The sequence below is a fragment of the Sus scrofa genome, chromosome 9 (assembly GCF_054392235.1).
Source record: "Sus scrofa isolate SSC_HxYL_T2T_F1_AM1 chromosome 9, Sscrofa_HxYL_maternal_Yorkshire_Landrace_v2.0, whole genome shotgun sequence".
In the NCBI taxonomy this organism is placed as follows: Eukaryota; Metazoa; Chordata; class Mammalia; order Artiodactyla; family Suidae; genus Sus; species Sus scrofa.
In genome coordinates this window covers 41,123,290-41,149,874 of record NC_139391.1, presented here as the reverse complement: position 1 = coordinate 41,149,874, position 26,585 = coordinate 41,123,290, and the positions used below count along the sequence as shown (strand labels likewise).

At 49.2% G+C, this 26,585-nt stretch overlaps 1 protein-coding gene across 14 annotated transcripts in view; it reads right to left on the bottom strand.

The window, feature by feature from the left end:
- Positions 1–206: 206 nt before the first annotated feature.
- TTC12 (tetratricopeptide repeat domain 12) overlaps positions 207–26,585 on the bottom strand; it is a 44,001-nt gene continuing 17,622 nt past the window's right edge. For 11 of the 14 annotated variants that reach the window (XM_005667345.4, XM_084978346.1, XM_084978345.1 and 8 more), the window contains 15 exons: positions 24,100–24,171; positions 19,544–19,604; positions 18,947–19,135; positions 17,726–17,795; positions 16,865–16,953; positions 14,322–14,490; positions 10,306–10,398; positions 8,965–9,025; positions 8,049–8,186; positions 7,486–7,584; positions 6,935–7,003; positions 3,897–3,998; positions 2,502–2,601; positions 1,434–1,659; positions 207–546 (listed from right to left, as the gene is read on the bottom strand). In XM_005667345.4, the coding sequence (XP_005667402.2) occupies positions 471–546; positions 1,434–1,659; positions 2,502–2,601; positions 3,897–3,998; positions 6,935–7,003; positions 7,486–7,584; positions 8,049–8,186; positions 8,965–9,025; positions 10,306–10,398; positions 14,322–14,490; positions 16,865–16,953; positions 17,726–17,795; positions 18,947–19,135; positions 19,544–19,604; positions 24,100–24,171 (1,614 nt within the window). In that variant the 3' untranslated portion in view covers positions 207–470. The remainder of the gene's footprint in view (positions 547–1,433; positions 1,660–2,501; positions 2,602–3,896; positions 3,999–6,934; positions 7,004–7,485; positions 7,585–8,048; positions 8,187–8,964; positions 9,026–10,305; positions 10,399–14,321; positions 14,491–16,864; positions 16,954–17,725; positions 17,796–18,946; positions 19,136–19,543; positions 19,605–24,099; positions 24,172–26,585) is intronic. The other 3 variants (XR_014816727.1, XR_014816729.1, XR_014816728.1) reach the window with 1 other exon arrangement.

Below are 26,585 nucleotides of genomic sequence, written 5' to 3'. Positions count from 1 at the left end.
GTGGAGGAAGGTACGGGGCAGTGCTTCCAGGAACAATCCCCCTGGATCGTACAGAACTGTTGGGGAGCCACCACCCACCACGCAACCCACTGGTTTCAAGACCACGTGCCACAGCGGCGGGCCAGGCCTGAGGAGGCCACCAGGACAGAGGTGCTGCCGCAGCTGGCTCTCAGCAACCACAGCTAGAAAACAGAGGCTAGAGTGACTCTGTTGAAACACCAATCTTTTCTAACACGTTGCCAGCAGAAAACAGCAAAAGGGGCAGGCGGGTGTTAGGTAGGCAGAAGCTGGTTCCCACCCAGAACGGCTGCTTATAAGAGAGTCCGGCAGAGGCTCACCACCACTGCAAACCAACCAGCAAGCCCCCTGAGGATCAGTAGTCAGGGCTGGGTGAATACCCCCAACGTCTTTATCAGCACGGGAACAACTCAGAGTGTACAATCCTGTGTTGGCAAAATGCGCACAGACGCTCAAGAACGGTCCACGTGCTTCATGGTGGAGTTGAGAATTTCCATCCCATGAAGCTCTCTCAGAAGAGCAGCAAACCTGTCAGAATCAGAACACAAACTCTGGGACATGAATGCCAGGCACAGACATCTGGCGCCCAGGGGCACCCCCCTCGGGAAGGGGTGGGCTGGGAAGGCGGGAGGGGCAGCAGCTATTACCCCAAAGATCAAAGCCGGGAGGCCCTCAGGAGGCCTGCAACACTCGGCAACACTCCCTGTGTGAGTGGCAGACGTGGCAGGGACCTGGGGCCTGCTCTGGGGACGTCCCCAGCAGGCTGCCACTGTGAGCCCAGCCGAGCTAATGGGCTTTGCCTTCTGTACCCATTCCTTCCATTTCAACAAGCAGAGCTTGAAAGGGCCTTAGATGTCATCCAGGCCAAACCTCTCATTCCCCAGAGGAGGGATGGAGGGCAAGGCTCTAAGAGCAGGAAGCAGGCAGGCCAGAGCCCCTCCCTGTCTGCAGAGGGCACCTGCTCCCGTGCAGGCAGGGGCGGGGCCAGGCAGGCACCTTCCAGCAGGAGGAGGGCCGGGTGTCCCAGCGCATCAGGCGGGGCCAGAGCGGCATGGAGTCTGAGCTGACAGAGGCCATGCACCCAGCTCCAGCACAGGCTCCCGTCGAGCTGGGCGGCTGCGCTTCATTGTGCTGCCCCCACCCCATCTCGCCTGTTTCCCTAAGGGACAGTCTCCCAACACTTCGGCCCCGGGCAAAAAAGTGAAGCACAAGGTCTCCCTGTTCCTGGAAAAGCAGAGGAGAGAAGAAGGAGGGAGAGAGAAGGGGAGATGGCGTGGGAGGGCGAGAGAGGAGGAGCGGAGGAGGAGATGGTGGAGGAGCAGAGAGAGGACGGCCCTTGGTGCCTGGAAAGGGCCCTGTCCCATAACCGTGTCCCCTCTCTGGCTGCGGCCTGGGGGCTCCCACGGCCCACACACCTGGGCTCGGCCGTGCACAGCTTCCCCAGGGCGATGCCTGCGTTCAGCTGCACAGCTGTCTTCTGCGCATCGCCGCCCGCAAGCCTCAGCAAGACCTGCACGATGTCTGTGGTCAGCAGGGACGAGGCCACCAGTGGCACCTCCATGCAGTTCCCCAGGCAGAGGGCGGCGTTGCCCACCAGAATCTCATCCTCCGAGCCGAGCAGCTGCATCAGAACACTGAGCTCTGCAGGGAGGAGAACACACAGGTGGCTGGCACTGCCACATTGCGGGGGTGGGGGTGGGGGCCCGCACAGGGAGGTGGCCGTGGACGGGCATGTCACCCATTCGGCACATCCCAACTGAGTGCTCTGAAGCTGCCTGGCTCCTGGCCATGTCTCCTAAGATCCTCAGGAGCCCAGAGCAGGTGTCAGGGGAGGCATGACTCAGGTGTCTCGGGAACGCAGGCTTTGCATCAGGCCGGGCTGTCCTCTCTAAATTCCCTTTCTTAACCCCGCCACTCTACCCTCCAGCCCCTGAGGCCACAGGCCTCAACCCTCTGCCTGCAGGGCCAGGGAGAGGCTCCCCACTCAGTGTGGCCCTCTTTGTTCACGCTGGTGTGGCCCAGAGGAGTGGGAAGGAAGGCATTAGCGGGACCCCCTGCCCGCATGACTGCAGCCAAGCCTCAGTGACCTGAATAAACCAGGCTAAGACTCTCTTAGTCTCCTTGGTCACTAAGGTGTCCCCCCGGGAAGGAAGAGGACTGGTGTCAGGTAGCCTATGCAGAGTGCTTTACAAACAATCTCAGTGTACCAGGAGGCAGGAGGGACCTCCCAGCCTGGACTCCCTTCTCTGTGAGTTGTTTGTCCACTGAGTCTCCAGCAAGGATGCCTACCTGTGACCGGCCGAAGGCTAAGAAAAAGCTTTCAGAGCTGGAGGTGAGATGACATGGTACGCATTGCTGGAGCCTGGGGAGGGGGTACCATCCTCCGTCTCTCCTCCCTCCTCACCCGCAGTTCCCTCTTCAGCTTCAAGGATGGCTTGACCTCTGGGTTAAGGTGGGCGCTGCTTAATGCAACTATCACTTACTTTTATCCAGTCTTATCACTTCTTCTCGTGCTTCGTGATAACTATTAGTGCAGATGGCCAGTATCTTTATAGCATAACGCGATGCAGTCTGGCCTCCCGCCTAGATTTCAGAGTGAAATTAGAAAAACAAAATCAATGCTACAGTTGTTCTTGGCCAGAATCACAGGGGGCAGCATGACCGCGCTCGTGGCCTCGTAAACTTCTGAGAGAGAGCTCTGCTGAGAATGGCCTGTGCTTCCTGGTCTGGTCCCTGCAGGAGGCAGTGTCACTCCCATCCTCCCTGACAGCCCCCACCCCACTGGGAATGCAAGCCTGCTGAGCACACCTGAGTCATTACCTGTGGAAGGCTTTAGGAATGAGTGGCTGAGAAGGATGCTGTCAGCTGGCAGATCGACCCAAAAGGGAGGGAAACGCCCTCCCGCATCATTTTACTCCTTGAGAATGAGGGCTGATGCATGAGGGCTGTCAGGCTGACAGGCCTTCATGGAGAACAGCACGAACCTAGATCATTCTAAGGGCTGACAACTGTCAAATCACAGCCCTTAAAATCACCCTATGCGGGTCTCCAAAACGCACATGTGGGTGAAAGCATGCATAATGCCCGTGAGTGTGCGTGCAGTCAGCAGGCTCCGGGGTCTGCAAGTCATACAGAGTGAAGAATGGTCATCATGCACAAGCCAGGCTGACCTAAGACCCACCATCCTGCCCCCTCAAAGTCACCCCTGCCCTGAAGCAGCCTGAGCATATACTTCCTGGTGCCGCTCAGCCTGTGGTTTTATGAATAAGTTGCCTGTGGGGTCGCCACACTAACACGGTGAGTGAACCTCATGGGGCATGTGTGACCTGTGAACGTCACAGGTCACGTCCAGGGATGCAACCTCATAACTTACCTCCCCTTCAGGAGAATCTAGCTAATGCTTGCACTAACTCACAGAGATTCGCTGCACTCATTTTAGGGGAAAATTCAAACACCCTTGTTCTGCATGCCTACACATCTCATAGATGGAGTTACTGCCAACCTGCTCCAGAAAACTGGAAAAAGCATCGTGAGCAGGAAAACATGAGAAAACCAGGGCCTGGGACACCTTACTGAAGCCACTCAGACCACCTTTTTTTGAGGACAGAGACCACACATTTCTAAGTCAGGCTTAGGGGGGAGCAGTTTCTACGGATGTAGCCAATGAACAATTTACTTATGGGTTCAACCATCTCACGTGGCTGCTCAGAGCACAGTCTGGAGGGACAGGCGAAGGGAATCCCCTCTGAGACGTTCCGAAGTTCGCAGAGGGACAACAGAACACCTTACCCGGACAAAACCCTTCTGATTTCCATTCCCCAAATAAAATAGGACATTCTGGGAAATTCAGGAGGATGTAACCAATGCAATCATTTTACCTTCAGGAATTTAATCATTTTCTTCACCACTCCGGCTCTCAGGGCCTCCTCAACAATTGTCAGCGAGGAAGAAAGGGTGCGACTGAGGACACCAGCGGCTCTCTGGGGGAAGCCAGAAGGAAGGATACTTAGCCGCTCTTGGGGGGAAGGGCAAGAAAGGGGTAAGGGATGAAGGGGTATGAGCTACTCTGTAAAAAATAAATAAGCTACAAGGGTACCTTGCATAACACAGGGAAAAGAGCCAATATTTTATAATAACTGTAATAGAGCATAAGCTTTAAAAATTGTGACTCATGATGTTGTACACCAGAAAGTTATATAACATTGTACATCAACTGTACCTCAATCGAAAATATTTTTCTTGGAGTTCCTGCTGTGGCACAGTGGGTTAAGGATCTGAATGCAGCAGCTCAGATCACTGCAGAGGTATAGGTTTGATCCCTGACCTGGCACAGTGGGTTAAGGGTCCGGCATTGCTGCAGCTGTAGCGTAGGTCACAGCTGCAGCTCAGATTTGATCCCTGGCCCGGGAATGTCTATATGCTGTGGTTGTGGCCAAAAAGGAACAATTTTTTCCTTAAAATCTTGATGACTTTTTAAAATTAACAAGTAGTATGGCGAGGCAGAAATAATCATTAGTATTAGATGCAAAATATGCCCCTTGATTTTAAATATACAATGGCCATGTAGCCGAGAGAAAGCACTGTTCTTTAGAATGAAGCTGCTAGGGACTTGTAGTTGCCAAGGGGGAAGGGGAGGGAGTGGGATGGACGGGGAGTTTGGGGTCAGGAGATGCAAACTATTACATGCGGAATGGATATGCGACGAGGTTCTCCTGAGCAGCACAGGGAACGATATTCAATCCCTGGTGACAGAAGATGATGGAAGGCAATGTGAGAAGAGTGTGTATATATGTATGACTGGTCACTGTGCTGTAAGAAGAAATTGGCAGAACAGTTTAAATCAACTATAATGATAATACAAGAATAAAGCTGCTGGGTAGGTGATTCAAAGGGCACACAGAGGCCCAGCTCATCCCAGCCCCACGCAGGACCAGCGTTCGTGCCCTGGATCCCTTGCCGTGCTCTGCAGGGTCAGATTAGAGGGCGGACTTCCTAGACTGATCCTCTGCAACACTAAACTTTCTTTTCCTTTACCTTTTCTGAATTTTTGTGTCTTTATTCTATTTTCTAGGAGATGTCATTGATTTTATTTTCCAGTTCTGATTTTTGAAATAGCAATCTGTTAGTTTTACGGCCGTAACACTAACTTCAATCTTTCTGAAGACACAAATGATATTTACTACTTTTTTCGTGTCTCCCCATCATCTCTATTTTTTGGAGTCAACTTTTCTGTTTATCTTGGTTTTTCTATTTATTTTGTAGGGCTTTTTGGAAATGCCTGGTGACCCTTAGCTTTCCAGTCACATTTATGCAAAAAGTAACATGTTTGGGTACGCTGTGTTTATGGGGTGCTTGTCCACCAACAGGTGCTGAGGGGGCAAAGCAAAAAGTGTTTTCTCTGGTCTTTTAATTCCTTTAGGAAAAAAAAAAAACACTCATATTTTATGCCTGAGGAAGAGATGCCTGGCTGCCAAATGCTGCCCCATCTCTTACTTCCGTAGCTGGCGTTCTGGAGCCCCGATCTCCTCCACAGAGCTGCACGGCAGACCTGCTCCTCCGGGCCGTGCTCCCCTCCCTCTGTCCTCTACGTGAGGGTTTCTCCAGCCCTGCCCCATGCATTCCCACTCGTGCAGCTGTTCTCCATCTTCCAGAAACTAGCTAAAATAACTTACCCATTGGTGACCTCTTGCCTGTTCACTTTGTCAGTGGGGGTGTCTGCCTTTTTCCCCCAAATGCCTTCAGTCTCATTTAAAACAAAAAACAACAACAACAAAAAAACCCGACTGAAGTATGGTTGATTTACAATATCATGTTAGTTTCAGGTGTACAGCACAGTGATTCAGATACATATTCATATATTTAGAGTCTCTCTCTATATATGAATATATATTTGAATATATATAGACTCTCTCTCTCTCTCTCTCTCTCTATATATATATATATATTGTTTTCCAGATTTTTTCCCCTTATAGGTTGTTACAAAATATTGAAGTTTCCAGAGCAAGAAGGGACAAACTTGCGTATTATCATATTTTCCATCTTGTCTCCCTGATCTGCGTCCTGAGGTGTAGACTGTGGCTGTAGCTGACAGTACACATCTCTTCCCAGGCTCAAGCCAGTGGAGTGAGCCCCGTATCAGAGGACCAGGTTCTCTGCTGGGGCTGCTCCCAGCTGTGGCCACATAGAGTCCTGGATACAATGGCCCAGAGTCCTTGAAGGGTTAGCAGGGAACTCACGCAGGCCTAGCTTTAGGTGCAGTGCCCAGAAAGGCCCAAGTGCCCAAGAACCATGGTGCGTTTACCACTCTGGGGGTCATGCAACTTTTTCGAGGCTCCGATGAGAGCTGTGATCCACCCCCACCCTCCACCACACATACACTCAGAACTTTCTATACAATTGCAGGGGGTCCAGGGAACCTGAAGACCTACCACATATTCCGGAAGCCCAGGTTAAAGACCTCTGCCCTCTAAGTCCGAACTGACTTCAGGGACAGTGCAGTTGTGGGATGCTGGCCACAAACAAGAATGCTAAGTCTGCCTGGAACCTTTTCACAACCCTGGAACCAGCCCCCAGGCTGCGATCCTTAAAGGGTTGGTTTCCCAGACCCGCCTTGGATGTGACCCCAATTGTTTCTCTAGGTTTAGGGCCCTGACCCTTTAAGGCAGAGGAGTTGGGGTGAATCCTAACTCGAGGGAAGAATACATCCCAGGAGGGTGGCGAACAGCCTCCTGAGTCACATCAGCATTCTCCTTCTGGGGCACAGTGCTAAGCACAGGCCTTTCTTAGTTTTCTTAGCCAAATGTCAGAAACAGAAGCAAGAAAGCCAGTCCAGATATCTTTCTGCGGGGACTAAAACCAAACCAAACCAGAGAACAGCAAAGGCAGCAGTTTCTGGATTTCCCAGGGAGGAGCTTACTGTGAGGATTCCTCCATCCGGGCTGTTCAGCAGGGACAGGCACTTCCGACTCACCTCCATGGCCCACACCTACAGGACAGGAAGAGGGAGAGGAGTCTGCCTGCCCTGGTCATGGTCAGGGTCATTGGTCATCTGCACCTCCCCTCTGAGTGCTCACGTGCAACCGACCCCTCCCGCTCTGTCCTCACCACCGCCTGGCCACATCTGTCTGTATTTCCTTCATAGCATCTTCTATTGCTCTCATTTCTTTCCCACGTCCATCTTCCCCAAGTGCAGGGCGAGGCCTTGAGAGCGGGGACCACGTCATATTTGACCTTGCAAATGCTGAGCCAGCACTGTGCTCAGCACCCTGGCTGCTCAGCTGGTTTTCAGAATGAGTACCTGATGGGGCAGCTCAGGCATCCCTCAGCAGAGCAGGGACAGAGTGTGTGCCCAGCTCTCCCCACTTTCACTGCCGGCATCTGAGTCCATGAGCTCCTGTTCTCTTTGTGGCAGTGAGGTCAGGTCTATGCACCAGAAGGAGTTAAGGCAGGGAGGAAAGAATGCTGTACCTCAGAAACCAAGGAGGGCTGAAGACACAAGTTCATCATGAGTCCCAGGAGGGTATACATGACTTCTCTGAACAGGTCCATGTCCTCTTCGCACTTGGCCTTTAGAAACAAAACAGGGTGATCAATGACCTTCCTGCAGGTTTCCATGGTTTCAGCATCACGCACACTCCCTAAATTGACAATGTCTTGAATCTAAGTGACACTGGAAGATCAGACACTGGTTTATGAGTTAGCATCAGGCCAGGAGACTGGCACAGAGTGTCCAGTGCCTCTGACATGCAATGTGGCTTGGCTGGGTCCTGGGATCACACTGCAGAGGGAGCTGCTGACATGGGTGCTCAAGCCAGCTCCACAGAAAACCTGTCCAACCTCTCCGGAGTGGAGGAGACCTGTTCTGGAGGAATCCTTCAGGCCAGCTGCCCACCAAACCTACAGTCACAGCGGGATAAGCCACTGGCCCCAGTCCCCTCAAGCAGAAGTTTTGGAAAGGCCAGATAATTAAGAAGAAGGCAACTCCCCCAAAGCAGGTAAAAGACCAGCTCTGAACAGGAAAGCTAAAATACCATGAGCCCCAAGCAGGCATCCCCGAATTCCTCAGAGGCAAACAGCTGTCTTCGGGCAGCAGGCTCGGCGCTGAGGTTGCCCAGGATGGCAATGCACTGGCAGAGGGCTGACGTGCTGGTGACCCTGGGATCTCTCTTCTAAAAGGGAATGAAGAGAAAGCGAATCTGTGGAGAGCAGACAAATGATGCCAGAATAATCTCTAGAGGCATCCATCCCTCCCTCCCCAAGGTGTCTGGGGACCAGACAGCGTGAGGTCACGCGGGGGCATCGATGGGGTCACACTGGCCATGGGAAGGTGGCACACAGAGGGGCAGACCCCGAAGCACTTGGCGTGGAACCGGGAGGCCCAGGGCTTAATCCCAGTGACTCTGCCAACCAGCAGGGGCCACTGGGGCAAGTCCTGTCCCCTCTCAGAGCTTCCCTTTCCCCAGCTGCAAAATATTGGGGGTGCTGATATGCTCTCCAAGGTCCCTGAAATTTCTGGGGCTCGCCAGGGACAGCATGCAGTCACAGCGTGCTCTCCTGGAGGACCCGTCCCCTGCTGAGTTTCTCCCTCATCAGCTGTGAGCACCACCCCTGCCCGCTGACCGCGATGACTTCTGTTCAGGGGACGGGGTGGCATGTCACACCGAGGATGGGACTTGGGTCAGAGGGGACGATGGAGACAGACTAACTCTCCACCCTTGCCCCCTGGAGCCCCAGTGTCGCGGTCCTCCCATGTCCCCAGCCCGGTCCACATGCTGCCTCCACCCTGCAGCTGTTTCAATAACCAAGCCTTGTGTAAATTCCAGCTGTGGATAGATGACAAAGCAACCCAGGAGGCCACAGGAGTTCTGGAGGGTAAACTGTGTTTAAACAGCCTTGTTCGTGCTCCCGAGTGGGTCCGTCACAGGTGATAAATGAGGGCCTGCTCACCAGCACGGCTGCCAGCGCAGGGAGCGCACCTGGAAGGCTGGCTTGGAACCAAACGTGGAACCTGTCACGAGAACATTAGTTGTGATGTATTTCTCCAGCATTCAAACTTTAACATAAATACAGCGTCTCGGGTACTGGGGCAGCCTGGCAACCCCCCGGCCCTCTTGATCTGCCCCTGCGTAGATGATTCATTTGGAACCAAAAAATGTCGCTGGGTAGGTGATGTGGCTTTAATTTTTCTAAGCCTGAGGACTTGCCTTCAATGTTAAACAAGAGATCTCAGAGGGCAGCTCTCTTAGAAGCTGCCAGAATCCCTAGGTTTCTGCTGAACTGACCTACCACCACTCCTGCCCCCGACCTGCTGAGTCTATATGTGCTGTGCAAACAGGAGGCATGGTGTGAGTGTGTTTACGTGTCACAGCCGCGAAGAGGGCCCCGAGGTACACACACACCTCCTCCCACTAGAGTGGCTAGTGTACGTTCCCGGCCCATGCTGATGCTGGCTACCAGTATAAGCAGCTCTCACTTATCGTGTGACGGTTTCTAAGTAAGACACCTAAGATTGGTGAGAAAATTAAAAACAAACAAACAAACAAACAAAAAAAAACCCGAGGAGTTCCCGTTGTGGCTCAGTGGGTTAAGAACCAGACCAGTATCCACAAAGACGCAGGTTCGATCCCTGGCCTCACTCAGTGGGTTAAGGATCCCGCATTGCTGCAAGCTGCAGTGTAGGTTGCAGAGGCAGCTCAGATGTGGCATTGCTGTGGCTGTGGTGTAGGTTGGCAGCTGCAGCTCTGTTTCAACCCCTAGCCTGGGAACTTCCGTATGTCACAAAAAGAAAGAAAAAAAAATTTTTTTAAAAACCTAAGAGTTACGAAAATCTACGACCTTTACTGTCTTCCCCAGCAGCAGCTAAGCAAAGAAGAAAAAGTTGGGGGGAAAGTAACTCATAAGGCCACTGACAGCCCAGGGGGCTCTACCTGGTTACTGTGTGTCCCCCCCCTTTCCCTCGCTCCCTTTCTCACTTATTCAACACGTGTCTGCCAGGCGGTTCCTACCAGTCACTGATGAGGGGAAAAGCTTCACTGACACGTAGTAGGTTTGCTACTGGGAGGGGTGCTATTCTAAGTACATTACTGCTTCCAAGCGCACTGGGGGCCAGGTCCCCTGCACCCAGAGGGACTGGAACGGGAGCGGCTGACCACAGCCCCTGCACATCAGCCCTCCTGCCCAGTGACCTGGTGATGCTCGGCTGGCTGAGCCTCCTGTGCGCTGCACAATTTAGAACAGACAGTTTGACAAAAGTGGACGAAGTATCAATTTCCCGCAATAAAAACTAACCTCTCTTCCAGAGCCAAGTCTGTGAGTAGTGCCATGGCTGAGTTGGCCTTCTTCTCTGAGAAATCAAGAAATGACACCAGGGCTTCCAACAACCTGCAAAATTCACGACCCCCTCAGAGTGGCCAGGCCTCCTGTCGACGGCACCCAACAGGGAGGCCTGGCACGGAGACCAGGAAGGACTCTGCCCCTGGGGGAAATAAGCTGCCCCCTGGCAGCCCAGCCCCTTGCCCACCCCCATGAGACAGACACCCTCCCATGGAAATGGCTCTACCACTTAACAGGAGGTCCTGGAGGCGGGGGGGCGGTGAACAATTTTAACCAAAGTTCAGATGCTGATTGATTATCAGGTGCTGACTTGGAAGGAATCTCTGGTGCCTCTGCCGTGTGACTCTGGCTCGGTCAAGTTGAATCACATAAATGACATCTAATTGGCATGCTTACTAATCTGCTGATGACTAAGTGGGAGGGCACCCTAATGAAGTGGGGTGACGGAATCAAGATTTAACAAGATTTTGACAGGTTGCTGAATATATCAGATGAAATTTAAGAGCATTAAACTCAAAGTCCTTTTACTTAGAGCTGGAAATTCTACCCAAGCAAGAGAACTGGGAGACCTGGTTTATAACTGACTCAAGTGAAAGAGACTTAAGGGTTTTCAGCCAACTGCAAACCCAGTATGAGCAAACAGTCAGGTGCAGCTGTCCCCAAAAGGTCACACAATCTCAGGCTGCCTGAAGGGACTGGCTGGTACCAGGACAATGGGGGTAGGAGCCATTGGTGCATCTGGCAAACCCACATCAAGCACCTGCAGCAGGCTGAGTGCTGTGCTCAGTACTAGGACACAGCACTGAGCTCCCGGTCTCCCACAGTGACATGTGTCAGGTGACATGTCAGAAACAGACACATGTCCAGGGGCCCGGAGTCCACCTGGCAGGAGGTGGGGAGGACGGAGATGAGGATGGTATTTCCGCATCACTTGAAAGGGGAGCGATGGCCACTTGGTCTTTGCCCATTCGATCAACAACCCTTCCTGAGCACTGATTATGTACCAGGTGATGTGTTAGGTTCTGCAGCCACAGGGATGAAACAAGACAAGGTCCCAGCTCCAAGGAGCTTGTGGGCCAGTGTCAGGCACGTGGGGACAGGAGTAGCACATCTGAGGCAGCAGAGCACAGAGCAGTCACCGAGACCATGAGGTGTAAAATCGCGGAGGCACGTTTGGGGACTGCTGGCAGGTCTTTACAGCTGGTGCTTGGGGTGTGGGAGGACAGGGAGCAATGAGGCTAGAGGCTGGTTGTGCCAGCCGAGGTCATGGTGGGCCTTCTACAGCCTTGCAAAACATCTGTTCCTTCCCCTGCTGGCCTGGGTCCCGAGTGTGGGTGTGCGTGACCTGCCTGGTGGTGGGGTATATGGGGGGATGCAGACTCCTGAGCCCCTCTCAGTCTCTGAGTAGGAAGCCACCTATTAACAAAGCCCCTGAATGATTCCTAAACATTGTATTTCTCAGAAGTTCAAGAACTAGTCTTACAGGCAGGAGAGAATCATTTCAGCATTTTAAGTAGGAAAATAATGGGACAGATGGGCACTTCAGACAAATCCCTTTGGTGGTACAGCAGAGGCTGGATTAGAGCAGGCAGCACAGGAGGCAGGGAATCCGACGGGGGGAGAACTTGAGGTGACCAGACAATAAAGGTTAAGGGACAGCCGAGATGGGGCAGAGTAAGATGGACAGAGGAGAAGAGGCCTCACAGCGATCTAGAAGGAATGACGGGACCCACTGGAGGAGAGCCGGAAGGAAATGAATCCAGGAGATGCTGAGGAGGTAGGACTGACAAGTGCCATCTTCCTAAGGATGTGCGGAGGGAGCTCTCAGGATCCTGGCCTGGGCAGCAGGGCAGATGGAAGTGCCCTTTCTATGAAGACAGGAAATTCGGCCAGAGGGTCTGGTTCGAAGAGCCACTTTCGAATTACTAAGTGTACAACACTTGCGATGTTGAGATGGGGGTGCCCAGTGGCAGAGAGATGTTTCCTTCTAGTATATGATAATTAGGGCCACGGCCAACAAGAGGGCCAGGAGCAGGACCCGGGGTCCCTGACATGGAAGGATGACAGCATGAAGGGGGCTTGAAAGGGAGCCGAGAAGGAAGAGCAGTGGGTTTGAGGAGGGCCGAGAAGAATAACAGCAACAGGACCAGATGCCATTGGGCCTTCACAAGAAACAAGACAAAAAAGAGCCCATTGGACTGGTCTCTCACATTCAGGCATATGGGCTCTATCACCTACATTTAGGGTAGCAGGTCTACTCAGCGGCTTGTTCTGGGAGGAGTCTGGAGGTCAATGGTTGGAGGAACGGGTGAGGAAACCAGGATGCTTGACCGGGAAAACATCAGTGTCTTGAGACACGTCAAGCCCTGGGAAGAGCGAGAGTCAGTGCATCCTGAAGGCCTCCCACAGACTGAACCACGGCCTCAGTGCGGGGCAGGCAGTTTGTGTCCCGTGTAAGGAGATCATTTTATATCCAGCAGAACTGTCCTGGAACAGGACATGCTCCCCTGGGTAGCTGAGGAGAGACCTGCAGCCCATGAGCTGTTATGGTGCCCATCCCAGTCAAATGAGAAGAAAGAGAGTGTGCAAACGCTGGAATCTTCCCTGGAGGGCATCATGCACAGGCCGTGTGGGGACACCCCCGAGGGTGTCATGCTGGGTGGCTCTGGACCCATTGCTGCTAAGGTCCCGGGTAACTCCACACGTCTGCAAAGCCCCAGCTTCCTCAGGAGAGCATTCCAGTGCTCCTACAGTCGGAAATCATTCATTCCAGTTAGTTCAGATTCCTCCTTCACCAACACGAACCTGTTTTCCTTGTTCTTGAGATGAACGCCAGGGAACCTGACTAGCACAGAAGAGGGGCCTGAGCTTTAAGAGACTCCAGGTTTTGTCCGAGAGACACAAGCAACTGGGCTTCCTTGCCACGGGATGAAACGCGCGCCCTCCCCGAACCACAGACGACAGGCTGGCCCTTTCTACTCCCTCGCCACTCCTTTTTTGATGGCAGATGTTTGGCTCTGCTGACAAGCATATGATGGGCCAAGCAGATGGACCACAGGTCAGAAAATGGTCTAGTGTAACCAATAAAGGCACTGCCATCTCAGTTTAGGACCCAGAGCAACAGGCCCAGAAGAGAGGAGGCAATCATCAAAGTCATGGCTGAGTCCACGCCACCCGGGCCCATCCGTGAAATGGGTAATGACACTTCTCTTGCCTGCCTCCCAATGAGATAACAGTGAACAGAGTCAGAAGCCAACTTTAGTTTTTAGATTATGTGGGAAGCATTTATAAAGCAGGCATATAACCATTGCTACTATTTCTTTTAGGTTGAACTACATGAAATCACCAACATGCAACCTTTTGTGATCTGAAAAGTGGGCATTACACATTATTCAAACTAATAAACTTTAGATGGAAAAGCAGAACCACTGTGGTTCAGTATTTTTTTTTAAAATACATTTTATTCCTATAGCCTCAAGCCTTAGAAAAACCTATATGCAATAGTATTTGAGGTGTGTCTTATTTATGTATACCCCACCTTGTTCCAGAAAAGGGTTTAAGGATATGCAGAATCAGACAGTATTACCCGGAACAGTAAGGAAACAAGGAAAGTAAGGACAGGTTCTGGGTAGAACCAGGACTGAGGCTAAAGGGGCAGAAAGGGCCTCTTTTCCAGTTGGGTTCCAAAGCTGGCTTTGGAAGTGCGGCCCTTGTTTTTAAGGTCTGCAGTATCTGTGAGATGCAAACAGGCACAGGAGGAGTGGAACTGTCCGTGGTACTAGGTTCAGACAGGCATGTCCTGGAGGCCTCGTGAGGGAGTGTTCCTTTCAAAGGCCCTTTCTGTGTTTGATCCTTAATCCAGCTGGATGGCACATCTCATGTCAGAAAAGTGAGACAGGAGACAGGCAGAGGTTAACCTGGCAAGTAAAACCTGAGATACCACATGGAAGCTCTGGCAAGCAGAGCCCTACCTGGTCAGGTCAAGGTGGCTGATGATCAGGCCCCGTCCGTTCTCGGTCTGGGCGAGCTGTAGCAGCAGGGCCAGGCTCTGCTCCTGGATGGTCGGGACCCTGGAGGCCAAGAGGGCGGGCAGTAGCTGGCCTCGGGTGGGGTGCATCACCAGCAGGCGCTGGTTCTCCTCTGCAAAACACAGGGCACATCTGCCTCCTGAGACCACAAGGGCAGTTCTGTCTCCCTCCATCTCAATGGGAAACCCATCTCTTCTCCACTCATTTGAGAGGCAGGATGATGAAGGGCAAGAGCGCGGACTCTAGAACAAGCCTGCTAGGTCTGCCTGACCAGGAAACGACCTGAGCTGAGTTGTCCACCCCTGTGCTCCTCAGCTTCCTCACCAGTGGACGGAGGAAGAGGACCAGCGTACCGGAGTTGTCATGGGGATTTAATGAGTCAATACGTGATGGCGTGGAGAACAGGGACTGGCATGCGTACATTAGCTGGCATCATTTTTCTTGTCAAAGGCTCCTTGATGTACAGTATGTGGAAATGTGAGGATAGGGAAAGAAACCCGCTTAATGGTGGGACCATCAATTTTCATATAAAGGCAGAGCAACTAACTAGGTGAGTTCTTTCTAGAAAAATAGAACAATCATATGAAAACTTAATTAATAAAGTGTGCTCCCCTTCCTACACTATGAGCTATTTCCAGGGTGGTGGCATTGGATATGCCCCTCGTTTCAGTTGGTGCATTTTCTAACGAGGTTCTATGAATTTGTTTGAGAGCAGGCAGAGGCAGGCTGGAGCATGAGGCTAAGGTGTGAAACAAAGCTGACTTATATATGTGGGTACACATATGTATGTGTATGTGTATATATTCACGTATATGTTCCTACATGTATATGTGCACATGCATGTATACATTATGTATATACACATATATGTACTTATAGCTTAACACAAAACATGTATACATCTGGAAATGAAAGACCCCTTCTTTTGTATCCCTTCCAGGTGAACCCTTTCCCCAAGGAAGTGAGTATTTACCTCTCGTATAAATATTACTAAAAATACGGTACATCCTACCCTGAAATTGGCTTCCCTCTCTCGGTCAGCACTATACCACAGACACATTTCCATGCCTTTCCTTTCGAGCATTTCCTTATCCTTTTAAAAAAACTGTTTTGTATTTGACTGAATTGGCTAAATCAAGATTTCACTGATCTGAGACAGAGCATTTATGTCACAGGTTGCGTCTGATGTGAAAGATGAGACCCCAAGGTTCACGGAAACCAAAGTGGGGTGTGGGCTGAGGACGCTGGGCTGCATGGAGGGAGGCATGTCTGATTCACATGGAAGAGACTCCTGGTCCCCAAGCCCACCTCCCTTACCCTCCAGCAGGGGGTTTGCAGAAACAGTGCCCCGAGCCAGTGCAGCGGCCCGGATCAGATGTTAGTCTGGGCATAATTCCCTTCGGAGAAGAGTCCCTCTGAGTCTCCAGAATTACAGATTTCTAGAATTTAAGACAATTCCTCCACTCCATTCAAAAAGAAAAAAACAACGTATTATCTCGTATTTAGCCTTTACGAGTTTGCAAGCTGCATTCACAAGCTCTCTCTCCAGGGAGCCTGTGCACAGGCCACACAGTTACCGCTATTCCCATTTTCACTGTTTTGTGTTCAAGGTCAGACATTTCCTAGTGAAAACACATTTTTTTTTTAATGAGGCACATACCTAAAATTTTTATTTACAGTGAAGTAAGTTTCTACAAAAACTTCGTGAACCCTAGAAGATGCTAATATGGAAAGAGGTAAGAGTTAAGGTAAATAAAATCCGCATAGCCTTTCACTGTCCCAATATCACACACTAATCGATGTCACAAGAGGCTAGCAGGGATGACTGTGATCTTATGATGCTGAAATGGGCACTGCGGTCAGCAAAAAGGAGCCCTATTTTTCAGCAAACACAAAAGAAAAAGCTCGGGAGTTTCCATCACGGCTCAGTGTTTAAGGAACCCGACTAGTATCCATGAGGATGGGGGTTCGATCCCCGGCCTCTCTCAGTGGGTCGGGCATCCAACGTTGCCATGAGCCGTGGCGTAGGTCATAGACGTGGTTCGGATCTGGCGTGGCTGTGCCTGTGGTGTAGGCCGGCAGCTGTAGCTCGATTTGACTCCTAGTCTGAGAACCTCCATACGCCTTGGGTGTGGCCCTAAAAAGACAAAAGACAGAAAAAAAAAAAAAAGAGTAAAGGGAAAACTCTGTCCACTCCTCTGCCAGTACACGAACTGAAGTCATTGTCTGCAAAGAGTAGGGAAAGTGCTCAGGGGACGGGACCATGCGTGATGCTGACCGTGACCTTGCCCAGGGTGGAGGTGGCTACGAGGTTGCCAGGCCTTGTTTCTGATCCAAGTGCTTTTTCAGGGGAAGGTCTAGATGTGCACTCTCTGGCACCTGGCCTTCGGGGGAACGATCATGATCATACCTGCCCCCACCCCCATGCCCAGAGCCCTCACTTTAATGATGCATTAACAATGGTTGATGGCGATTCCCAGGCTTACCGTTCTCACTGCACACTGCCTGCCAGAGCCTGAGAACAGACACACACACTGTCTCTTCCACTGCATCTTTTCCTGCTGTGGAAAGGCACCTACAACGGGCAAGAGAGAGCAATATTAAAACTGCAAATCAATCCTCATCTTCTTTTCAGTTGATTTTATTTCATGTCCAGACTCCTCCAATGTCGGTTTAAGAGAGTTACTTCCTAATCCAGAGCCGCAGGTCACCAGGACCAAGGGACTGCTAAGTCCTGAACTGAGAGCCCCAGGACCATGATGCAGGCTAAGGAAGCTGGGGCTGCACAGAAGGAGGGCGGCGAGCCAGAAGAACCACTGGGGTTCACAGGCCCCCTCACTCAGGCACATGTGTGCTCATGACCCCAGCCCACAGCAGTGTCCTAAGCCTTGGAAACTGCAACAGAACACCTGAAATACAATAGAAAATTAAAATAAATTTAGCAAACTACGTCCTGCCGTGTGGGTCTTTCTTCAGATGAAATTATAAATGGGATCAGCCAGGACCCAGCTGACTTCATTTCCTGATGGGATCAGCAAATTCCCAAAGAGGAAAAGAACAAAGAACAATCTTGCAAAAACTGGTGGAAAACCAGCAAGAACGGTCATTTCTCTGACTTTGAAGGGCTAGGTGGAAAAGTTTTGCTAACTTTCCTCTCTCCGCCGTTGTTAACTGTGGCTTAACTCAAAGCGAAAGCTCGAGGGGTGTTCACGAGGCGCCCAGCATGGCACTGACCGAAGGTAGCACCATCCAGGGATCACGCTGCCTGTGTTGCTAGTGTCCAATTTCACGAGAAATGGTTATCTTTCCCTGCTCTGATGCTGGGCTGTCTTCACAAACATCCCTACCTTCTTATGACCTCATTGTCACTGATGATACTGAATCCATTGTGTGTTCTGAATAAAGTTCGTTCTGCACCTGAAATACATGCAGAGAAAACCATGTCGTCAGACTCCTGAACTGGCCAGCTGACGCCTAGCTGTCCCAGAGCCAGATGATAACGAGAAACCCAATATGGAACATCTAGGTCACCGAATTCAGTTTGGGCAGAAACAAATGCCTTCCCATTGTGAAACCTACAGCTGTCATTAGCCACTTGATGCCACATCCTGTTTGGAGAAGGAGCGCTGAGCCCGGGTGGCCCCATGGGTTATCTGACAACTCATCATTTCGCAATCTTCAGAGTCTCCAGGAGCTACTTAACCTCCTAGAAGAACTAGCATATCCATCTGCTCTTAAATGTATATCACGAAGCTGCTTTCAGGCTCTAGAGAGGAACCTGTAATCTCTAGGAAACTGCTGGAGGGGTGTGAGCACCCTCCACTGTACAGGGAAGGGGAGTAGGAGACGCCCTCATTTGGACAAAAACATGACATGCTGCCACCGAGGAACAAGAATGGTCTCGGCCCCGGGATCAGTGTTTACAGGACCTGGTGAAAGAGAGCAGTGCGGCTCTCGGGAGCAGGGCAGCTGATGTTGGCTCTGAAACTATTTCCACATCCTAAGCAACTGCGAAGCGTAACTGGGGTACACTTTATAGTTTATTTACAAGACTCTGCCTTCCATTCCTCTATGGGAGGGGGAGAGTTGTGGGGGTGGTACAAGGTGTTGGTGTATATGGGGTACCTGGGGGGCATGCCAACGGTGTGTGGGTATGTGCACCATGTGGGGAACACGTGTGGGGGGTGAATGTGTGTGGTGTGCATGTGTGATTTATGTAACACAAAAACACATCGTGTAAGCCTGTGCATGTATGTATGTGATATAAACATATATGGTGAGAGTACATGTTATTATATGTGCAGTATTCACGGCCTGTGAATACCGGGCTTACATGACGTGTTTTTCTGTCACATAAACCACACGCACACCCTACACACATTCACACTGGGTGTCAGCGTCCCCCACTGGATGGAGCTGGGGCAGGGGTATATTTCTTAAGCACCCCTTCCAGCACCTAGAGTAGATCTTCAATCAATATTCACGAGAGGAAGGAAGAAGGGCAGACCTCTAAACTCGGTCCCTTTACATGGACAATATGCACGAGATCACCCGCATCACTGGCTTACAATCCTTCATCATTTCTGTCAGGATTTCAATTCCTCCCGCATAGAACAAGGGAATCTGATCAGGCTTGGAAAGGGTCTCCAGGAGATTCTTGGTCGTCACGGCTGTGTCCTTTCCTGAATCCAGCAAGTCCTGAGCTTCCTTCTCCTGAAGGTCTGCTTTCTCTCGAAGATCTACCTGATTCAGGTAACCTGGCAAAACAGGAAGGAAAGCACAACGACACCCGAACAATCACCATGTCCACCCAAGGAGCAACTGGTTTTTGAGGATGGGAGGTGGAAAGCATTCAAATGAATTCAAACTTGTCCTCAGCAAGGAAAATTTGAGGAAGAATACACAGTCTCTACTCAGAATATCAAACCATCTTGGGGGTTCAAGAATGACACTGTTTTCTGTTTAGAAGGCTCTGAGGGAGGAGGGTGAAGAATGGGAGGAAGCCAAAGAACAGAGGAAGAGGAACAGGGCAGGCGTGCTAATGAGAGGACTTGCTCATGCAGGGCTAGGCAAGGCTGAGCGCAGAGGAGGCACAGAAGGCACCCCAGGGCCGGAGCACAGAGGGGAGGCGCCATCCAAACAAGGATGCCAGCAGCAAGTCTCACCTTTCACCTGTGTCTGCAGCTGGGGGTTTATTTCTAAGATCTTCTGATAACACTCTCTAGACTGCAAGAAAGAAAAGAGTGCCTTGAAGAGTGGGGAGGGGGTGACGGTGATCAGAAGAAAGGCAGTGGGTATCACAGGGCTTGGCTTCTTCATTACCTCCTCCCAGCCTCCCCTGCTCCCCTCGGAGGAGCAGGCATGGGGAACACAGCGTGCATTTGACATTTTGTTTAGGCTTCTCTGCTTCTGTGGGGCAATGGTATTATTTCAAAATTTATTTGAAAAAATAGGGCAGTCAGATACAGCTTGTAATGGAAAACAGCCAGTCCTACATTCTGGTGGCTCATGTCTGACTGGAAGAGGGGTGACCATAAGGTAAATGCAAAGCTCAGATACGATGTTTGCACTGAGAGAGAAGAGGAGGCCACCTGTCAGATATGCCCACAGGGAATAAGGAAATAAATAAAGCTGGAAACATTGACAGAGACTTGGGAACAAGGCGAGAGAAGTGCCTATTGAAATGTACAGGCTGCAAAGGGCCGGGAAGGGGTCTATTCGCTGGCCATGTAAGCGGCCCTGGTTGAGGACACTGTTAGATAGAAAGTTTCTGGAAAAGATTCTTGTGAGTGGGGCAGGATGCTGGGTTTAGGGCAGTACTGTCCTCTGGGATATCAAGAGAAAAAATACTCGGAAACAAACAAACAAGTAGTTCTGAGATATCTTACAGGCCCAAGGCACATCTAGAAGATTAGGATTTAGAAATGAACTGAAGAAAAAAACAACACATTAAAACAGAGAATAGTGTTCTGGGATAGAAGAATACATATCAAACATGTGTCAAAATAAAAGACTGAATGTTTGTCTGCCCCCTGATTCCTAAGTTGAAACCTAAGCCCCAATGTGATGTGGCCTTTGGGAGGTGATGAGGTCATGAGGGTGGAGTCATGAGTGAGATCAATTCCCTTATTAAAGAGACCCAGAGAGCTCCCTCACCCCTTCCGGATGTATGTGAACTAGGAAGCAGGCTCTCACCAGACACCAAATTTGCCGGCATCTTGATTTTGGACTTTCTGGCCTCCAGAGTTATGAGAAACAACTGTTTGTCATATAAGCCACCTGGTCTATGGTATTTTGTTAGACCGGCCCCAGAGGACTAAGACAGCACCCCTGTATCCGATTTCTTTTTAACCTTAGATCTACAGTCTACCAGCAATTCTTGTTGGCTTCTCTGTCAGTGAATACCCAGAACTTCGTTACCTCTTACTTGGATAATTTGTCTCAATGGCTTTCTAACTGGTTCTCTGTTCTTTTCTTACCATGTCAAGATACGTTCTCAATACAGCAGAGTGATCTCTTAAAACATGAGTCAGATCATTTCATTCCTCTACTCAAAACCCTCTGATGGGTCCCAGCTCACTCAAAGGAAAAGCCAAGTTCCTTCCAAAAACCTGAAAGGCCCTAGAGGATTAGTCTCCTCCACCCACATCTACTCATCTCATCTCCTCACTCTCCTCCTTGCCTGCTCCATTCTAGCTGGCCTTCTATCTGGACCACTCCTGCAGTGTCTAGCCACAGGGCTTGCTCACTTCACTCCCCCCTTTCCTTCAGAGAAACCCTCCCTGACCACTCCATACAAAACCAATGTCACCTTCACCACTTCCTGATTTCATTTTCTCAGTAGCACTTACCACAGTCTAACATATTACACACATGCTTATTTGGTTTCTATCTTGGGATAAGTCACTCCAATTCCAAGAATATGAGTTCCCTTAAGTTAAGGATTTTGTCTTATTTTCTACTGTATTCCTGTTGTCCAGGACAGTGCTTGGAACATAGAAAGCATGCATTAAATATGTGCTGAGTCAGTTAATTAACTAAATGAACAAATAAGTAAACAGATTGGTGGGGCGGGGAGGGGGATTAACATTTTCCTTTTTACTTCTCTATTATGTGAACTTATTACAGTAAGTCAGGCTGCATTTGCGGCATATGGAAGTTCCCAGGCTAGGCGTCGAATCAGAGCTGCAGCCGTTGGCTAAGCCCACAGCCCCAGCAACACCAGATCCGAGCCACATCTGTGACCCACAATGCAGCTTGGGGCAATGCTGGATCCTTAACCCCCTAAGCAAGGCCAGGGATGGAATCTGCATCCTCATAGATACCAACTGAGTTCTTAAACTGCTGAGCCACAAAAGGAACTCCAAGAATAATTTTTTTTAAATGTATAATAGGGGGCAATTTCTTTTTTAAAAATATAGTGTCTTATAAATGGAAAGACATCCCATGTTCATGGATTGGAAATTTTAATATTAAGACGGCACTACACCCCAAGTTGATCTACAGATCCATGCAATTGCCATCAAAATTCCACCTGGCTTCTTGGCAGAAATTGACAAAGTTGATCCTATAATCTGTACGGTAACTCCAGAAACCCATATTGAAAAGGCAGCAGTTAGAATTCTCACACTTTTCAGTTTCAAAATTTACTATAAAACCACAAGAAACAAGACAATGTGGCATAGGTATAAGAATAGACACATAGATAAAGGGAATAAAATTGAGAGTCTAGAAATAAACCCAGGCATTTCTGATCAACTCATTCTCAACATGGATGCCAAAATCATTCAATGGGAGACAGAATAGTCTTCTCAACAAATGGTGCTAGGCCAATGGACAGCCACATGCAAAAGAACAAAGCTGGATTCCTTCCTCACACTATGTACAAAAATTAATTCAAAGTGGATCAGAGATCTAACTGTAAGGGCTAAAGCCATAGAAAACTCTTAGGAGAAAACATAGGACTAAAATTTAGATTAGGCAGTGGTTTCTTTGATTTAACACCAGAAACATAAGCAACTAAAGAAAAAAAAATAGGTAATTCAGACTTCATCAAAATTAAAAATTTTTGTGCTATGAAGTGAAAAAACACAGAGAATGGGAGAAAATATTTGCAAATCATTTATCTAATAAGAGACTTCTATATCTAGAATTTATATTGAATATTATATTAATTTATATATTATTTTATGTTGAACAATTATACAAATATTTATTTATTTATTTATTTGGTCTTTTTGCCTTTTCTAGGGCCGCTCCCGCAGCATATGGAGGTTCCTAGGCTAGGGGTCAAATCGGAGCTGTAGCCACCAGCCTACGCCAGAGCCACAGCAACACGGGATCTGAGCCGCGTCTGCAACCTACACCACAGCTCATGGCAACGCCGCATCCTCAACCCACTGAGCAAGGCCAGGGATTGAACCCGCAACCTCATGGTTCCTAGTTGGATTTATTAACCACTGCACCACAATGGGAACTCCTACAAATATTTAACATATATTTATACTCAATATAAAAAGATAACATAATGAAAAAAGTGGACAAAGGATCTGAAGAGACATTTCTCCAAAGAAGATACACAAATGACCAATGAGCACATGAAAGGGTGCTTAACATCATTAGCCATCAGGGAAATACAAATCAAAACGACAAATACACCACTTCATACCCACTAGGATGGCTATAATCAAAAAAGACAAAGAATAGCAAGTATTGCCCAAGATGTGGAGAAATTGGAAACCTTAACTGCTGGTAAGAATGTCAAATGCTGCGGCCACTTTGGAACACATGCTGGCAGTTCTTCCAGAGATTAAACATCGAGTTATCATATGACTTGGCAGCTCCACTCCTAGTATACAGCCACGGAGATGATAAACATGTGTGGATACAAAAACCTATATATATAGATATTCAAGATACCAAAAGTGGAAACAGCTTATATGTTCTTCAACTGACAAATGGCTAAGTAAAATGTGGTATATCCATACAATAAAATATTGTTCAGCAATAAAAGAAAAGAAGTACTATACATATTACTACATGGATGAAAATTGCAAACATCATGCTAAGTGCAAGAAGCCAGTCACAAAAGACCACATATTGCATGATTCCATATGAATGGTCTAGAATAGGCAAATAGATAGAGACAGAAAAAAAGTACTGGTTGCCTAGGGTTGAGGCAGGGGTGGAGGGAAGGGGAGTGACTGCTAATGGGTTATAGTGTTTTCCAGGTGACAAAAATGTTCTCAAGTCAGCTGCAGTGATGGCTGTATAACTCTGCAAATACACTAAAAACCACTGACCTGTATACTTTCCATAGAGGAATTGTTTGGTGTGTGAAATATATCTCAATAAAGCTGCTATGAACATATCTAATATCTTAGTGTGTATATATATCTGCACGGTTAGTTTTGAGTGATGAGATTACAAGTGTTTCGTTTGTTCATCTTTTTGCTCATGTCTTTTCTCTCCAGAGATGCTCCTCCTGGGGCTGAACAAATACTGGTAGATGACACTGCAGAAGAGATACCTATGACAGGTGGGGCTATACCAGATAACACTCAACATCCTTCCCAACTCGAAGATCCTAAGATGTACCCTGGAAAATACTAAAACATCTATTAATGTCCCATCAACAGGTTGGAACATGGTTCTCCCCTGAGACAGTCTGCAGCACCACTCCCAGATCAAACATGGCACTTAACCCTCCTCTAGCACTTACCTCACTGTAGTTCTTTAGGGCCAGGTGGGCTTTTCCCATGTGGAAATATGCTTTAGTGCATTTTTCATCACACTGCAAAGAAGAGAATGACTGAGCAGATGTTTCAGAAGATTTAAAGTTATCAGCCCCTCCCTCAACTGCGCAGCTAACAGGGTTAGGGCAGTGCTTTGGTTCTCAGGACAGCCTCCAGAGTTGACAGTGCATCTGTGACCAAGCTAATTGTTGCCTGCAAAGAGCCTGGATGCACAAGTAAGCTTTCTATCAAATTAATTAATGATACTTGCCAAGTTTTCATTTCCATTTTATGAGACTCACCCAGGAAACAAACCAGAAACCCTTAGTTCAGAAGAGTGCCTGACCTTGGCTAAATATTAGAATCACCTGGGATGCTGGTAAAACTGCTGGTGGCACTGCTGAACTCCACATAATTAAATTATACTCGTGGGTAAGGCCAAGGCATCGGTAATTTTTAAAACTCTCTGGGTGATATAAATGTGCAGTCAAGTTTGAGAACCACTGGTTTATTAGAAGGTGGGAAAGTTTACTCTGGGTAAATAGCTGAGGTTACTATTACATCCAAGTGGGTCTGGGAAGTTCCTCCCTTGAAATAAACCACAACATATACACTGAGAACTTACATTCCTATCACTTACGATCAGAAAGGGGGCCCCCTTTAAAACTTATGAAACTTATGTCTGAAATGATACCACTTGCACAGAGGGTCCTGCACCTGCTTGCTTCTAATTACATCACTCCAGAGGGAATGGTTTGGCACAAGGACGTAAGCTGTACTTTATTTATTTTAGGGCCACACCCGTGGCATATGGAGGTTCCCAGGCTAGGGGTCGAATTGGAGCTGTAGCTGCCAGTCACAGCAACTTGGGATCCGAGGTGCGTCTGCGACCTACACCATAGCTCACGGCAACGATGGATCCCTAACCCACTAAGAGAGGCCAGGGATTGAACACGAGTCCTCCTTATGGATACTAGTCAGGTTCGTTACCGCTGAACCACGACAGGGACTCCATAAACGATACTTTAAAGCATTCAGTTAATTCACCAAACCCTTTTTATGTGCAAGGCACTGCGCTGGGTCAGATGCTATCACGACGTAAAGAGGTTAAGGGTCCAAGCTCAGGAGCCTAGAAAGTCCTGGTGAAGCCCAGTCAGCCTCTCATCAGAAGCGGGACACTGGCCAAGCCACCCAGCTTTTCTGTTGCTCGTTTCCCTCATTTGCAAAGTAGAGATCATAATACTGTCTCTCTTCGGCTGTCGTGAGGTGGGAAGGCAGGCTAAGCAGTGAGGCGAGAGGTAATAGAGTATTAGCCGCTGTTGCTACAGTTATGACAAAAGCCATCCACTGCAGGGCAAAGAGGAAAATTAAAGAAAAGCTAAAGAATAGTAGCAGAGGTAACAATAATTGCTATATTTGGAGAGGCCTTTATGGACACATTTTCATGAATATCATTTCCTGATTCGTTGCTAAGTGAAGGGCAGTAATAAAGTAATAATAATAGTGCAGCATCGTTCAGTCCTTACTGCGTGGTTGACATGAATTATCTCGTGTGAACGTCATAACAACTCTGTGAAGTAGATACCAGGATCATCCCCGTTGCACAGATGAGGAAGCTCGGGGTTAGAGAGGTTCAAGGTCACCTAAAGACCAAGTGGAAGCTCGGGGATTAAAATCTAGCCATTTGACTCTAGGACCCAAAGGCTTAAAAACTATACCAAGTCTAGAGTTCCCTGGTAGTGTTGTGGTTAAGGATCCTGCGTTGTCACTGCTGTGGCTCGGTTTCGATGCCTGGCTCAGGAACTCTGGTGTGCCTCGGGCACAGCCAAAAAAAAAAAAAAAAAAAAAAAAAGTTACACCACATAGCCTTCAGTAAAAGGCTACAGCAGTTCAGTAGAAGGAAAAGCACTCTGAAAAGATATGGTCTCAGGAAGGCACACTGCGTTGCATTTCAAAGGCCACCAAGACAAGCACCTGGAACCCCCGGGAGGGAGGGCTGGGGGTGCGGAGGTGGCTGAAAGGCCAGCGTGGGAGCCACTGGCAGAGATGAGAGTCGAACCCACCAGAGGAGACGAGAGCTTTGAGGGAGAAACGGCAGAGAGGAGAAGGGCAGGGGGCTTCGGAGTGAAGCCTGGTGAACTCATGACAGATGGAGCTGAGGACGCAGGTAGGGGACAGTCAAAGGGAAAGGAGTTGCAGCTCACAGAAGCAGCTGCTCACAGCACCCTCACTGGCGGAGCATCAGGATCACAGCAGAGAAGGAGCCGGAGCCTCAGAGGGAGTCCACGCCCCACGGTGTCATCCGCAGAGGGTGTGTTGTGACCACAGCCCCTCCAACACTAACACAAAGGGCCACCAACGGGGTTTTCTCACTAATAGACCCTTTCTCCTTTGGTGAGGTATCAGCTCACACTAGGCTTCTCTCGGGTGAACCCCAGATCCCCTTAAAAGGAATCCTGCCTTCAGAGGAAGA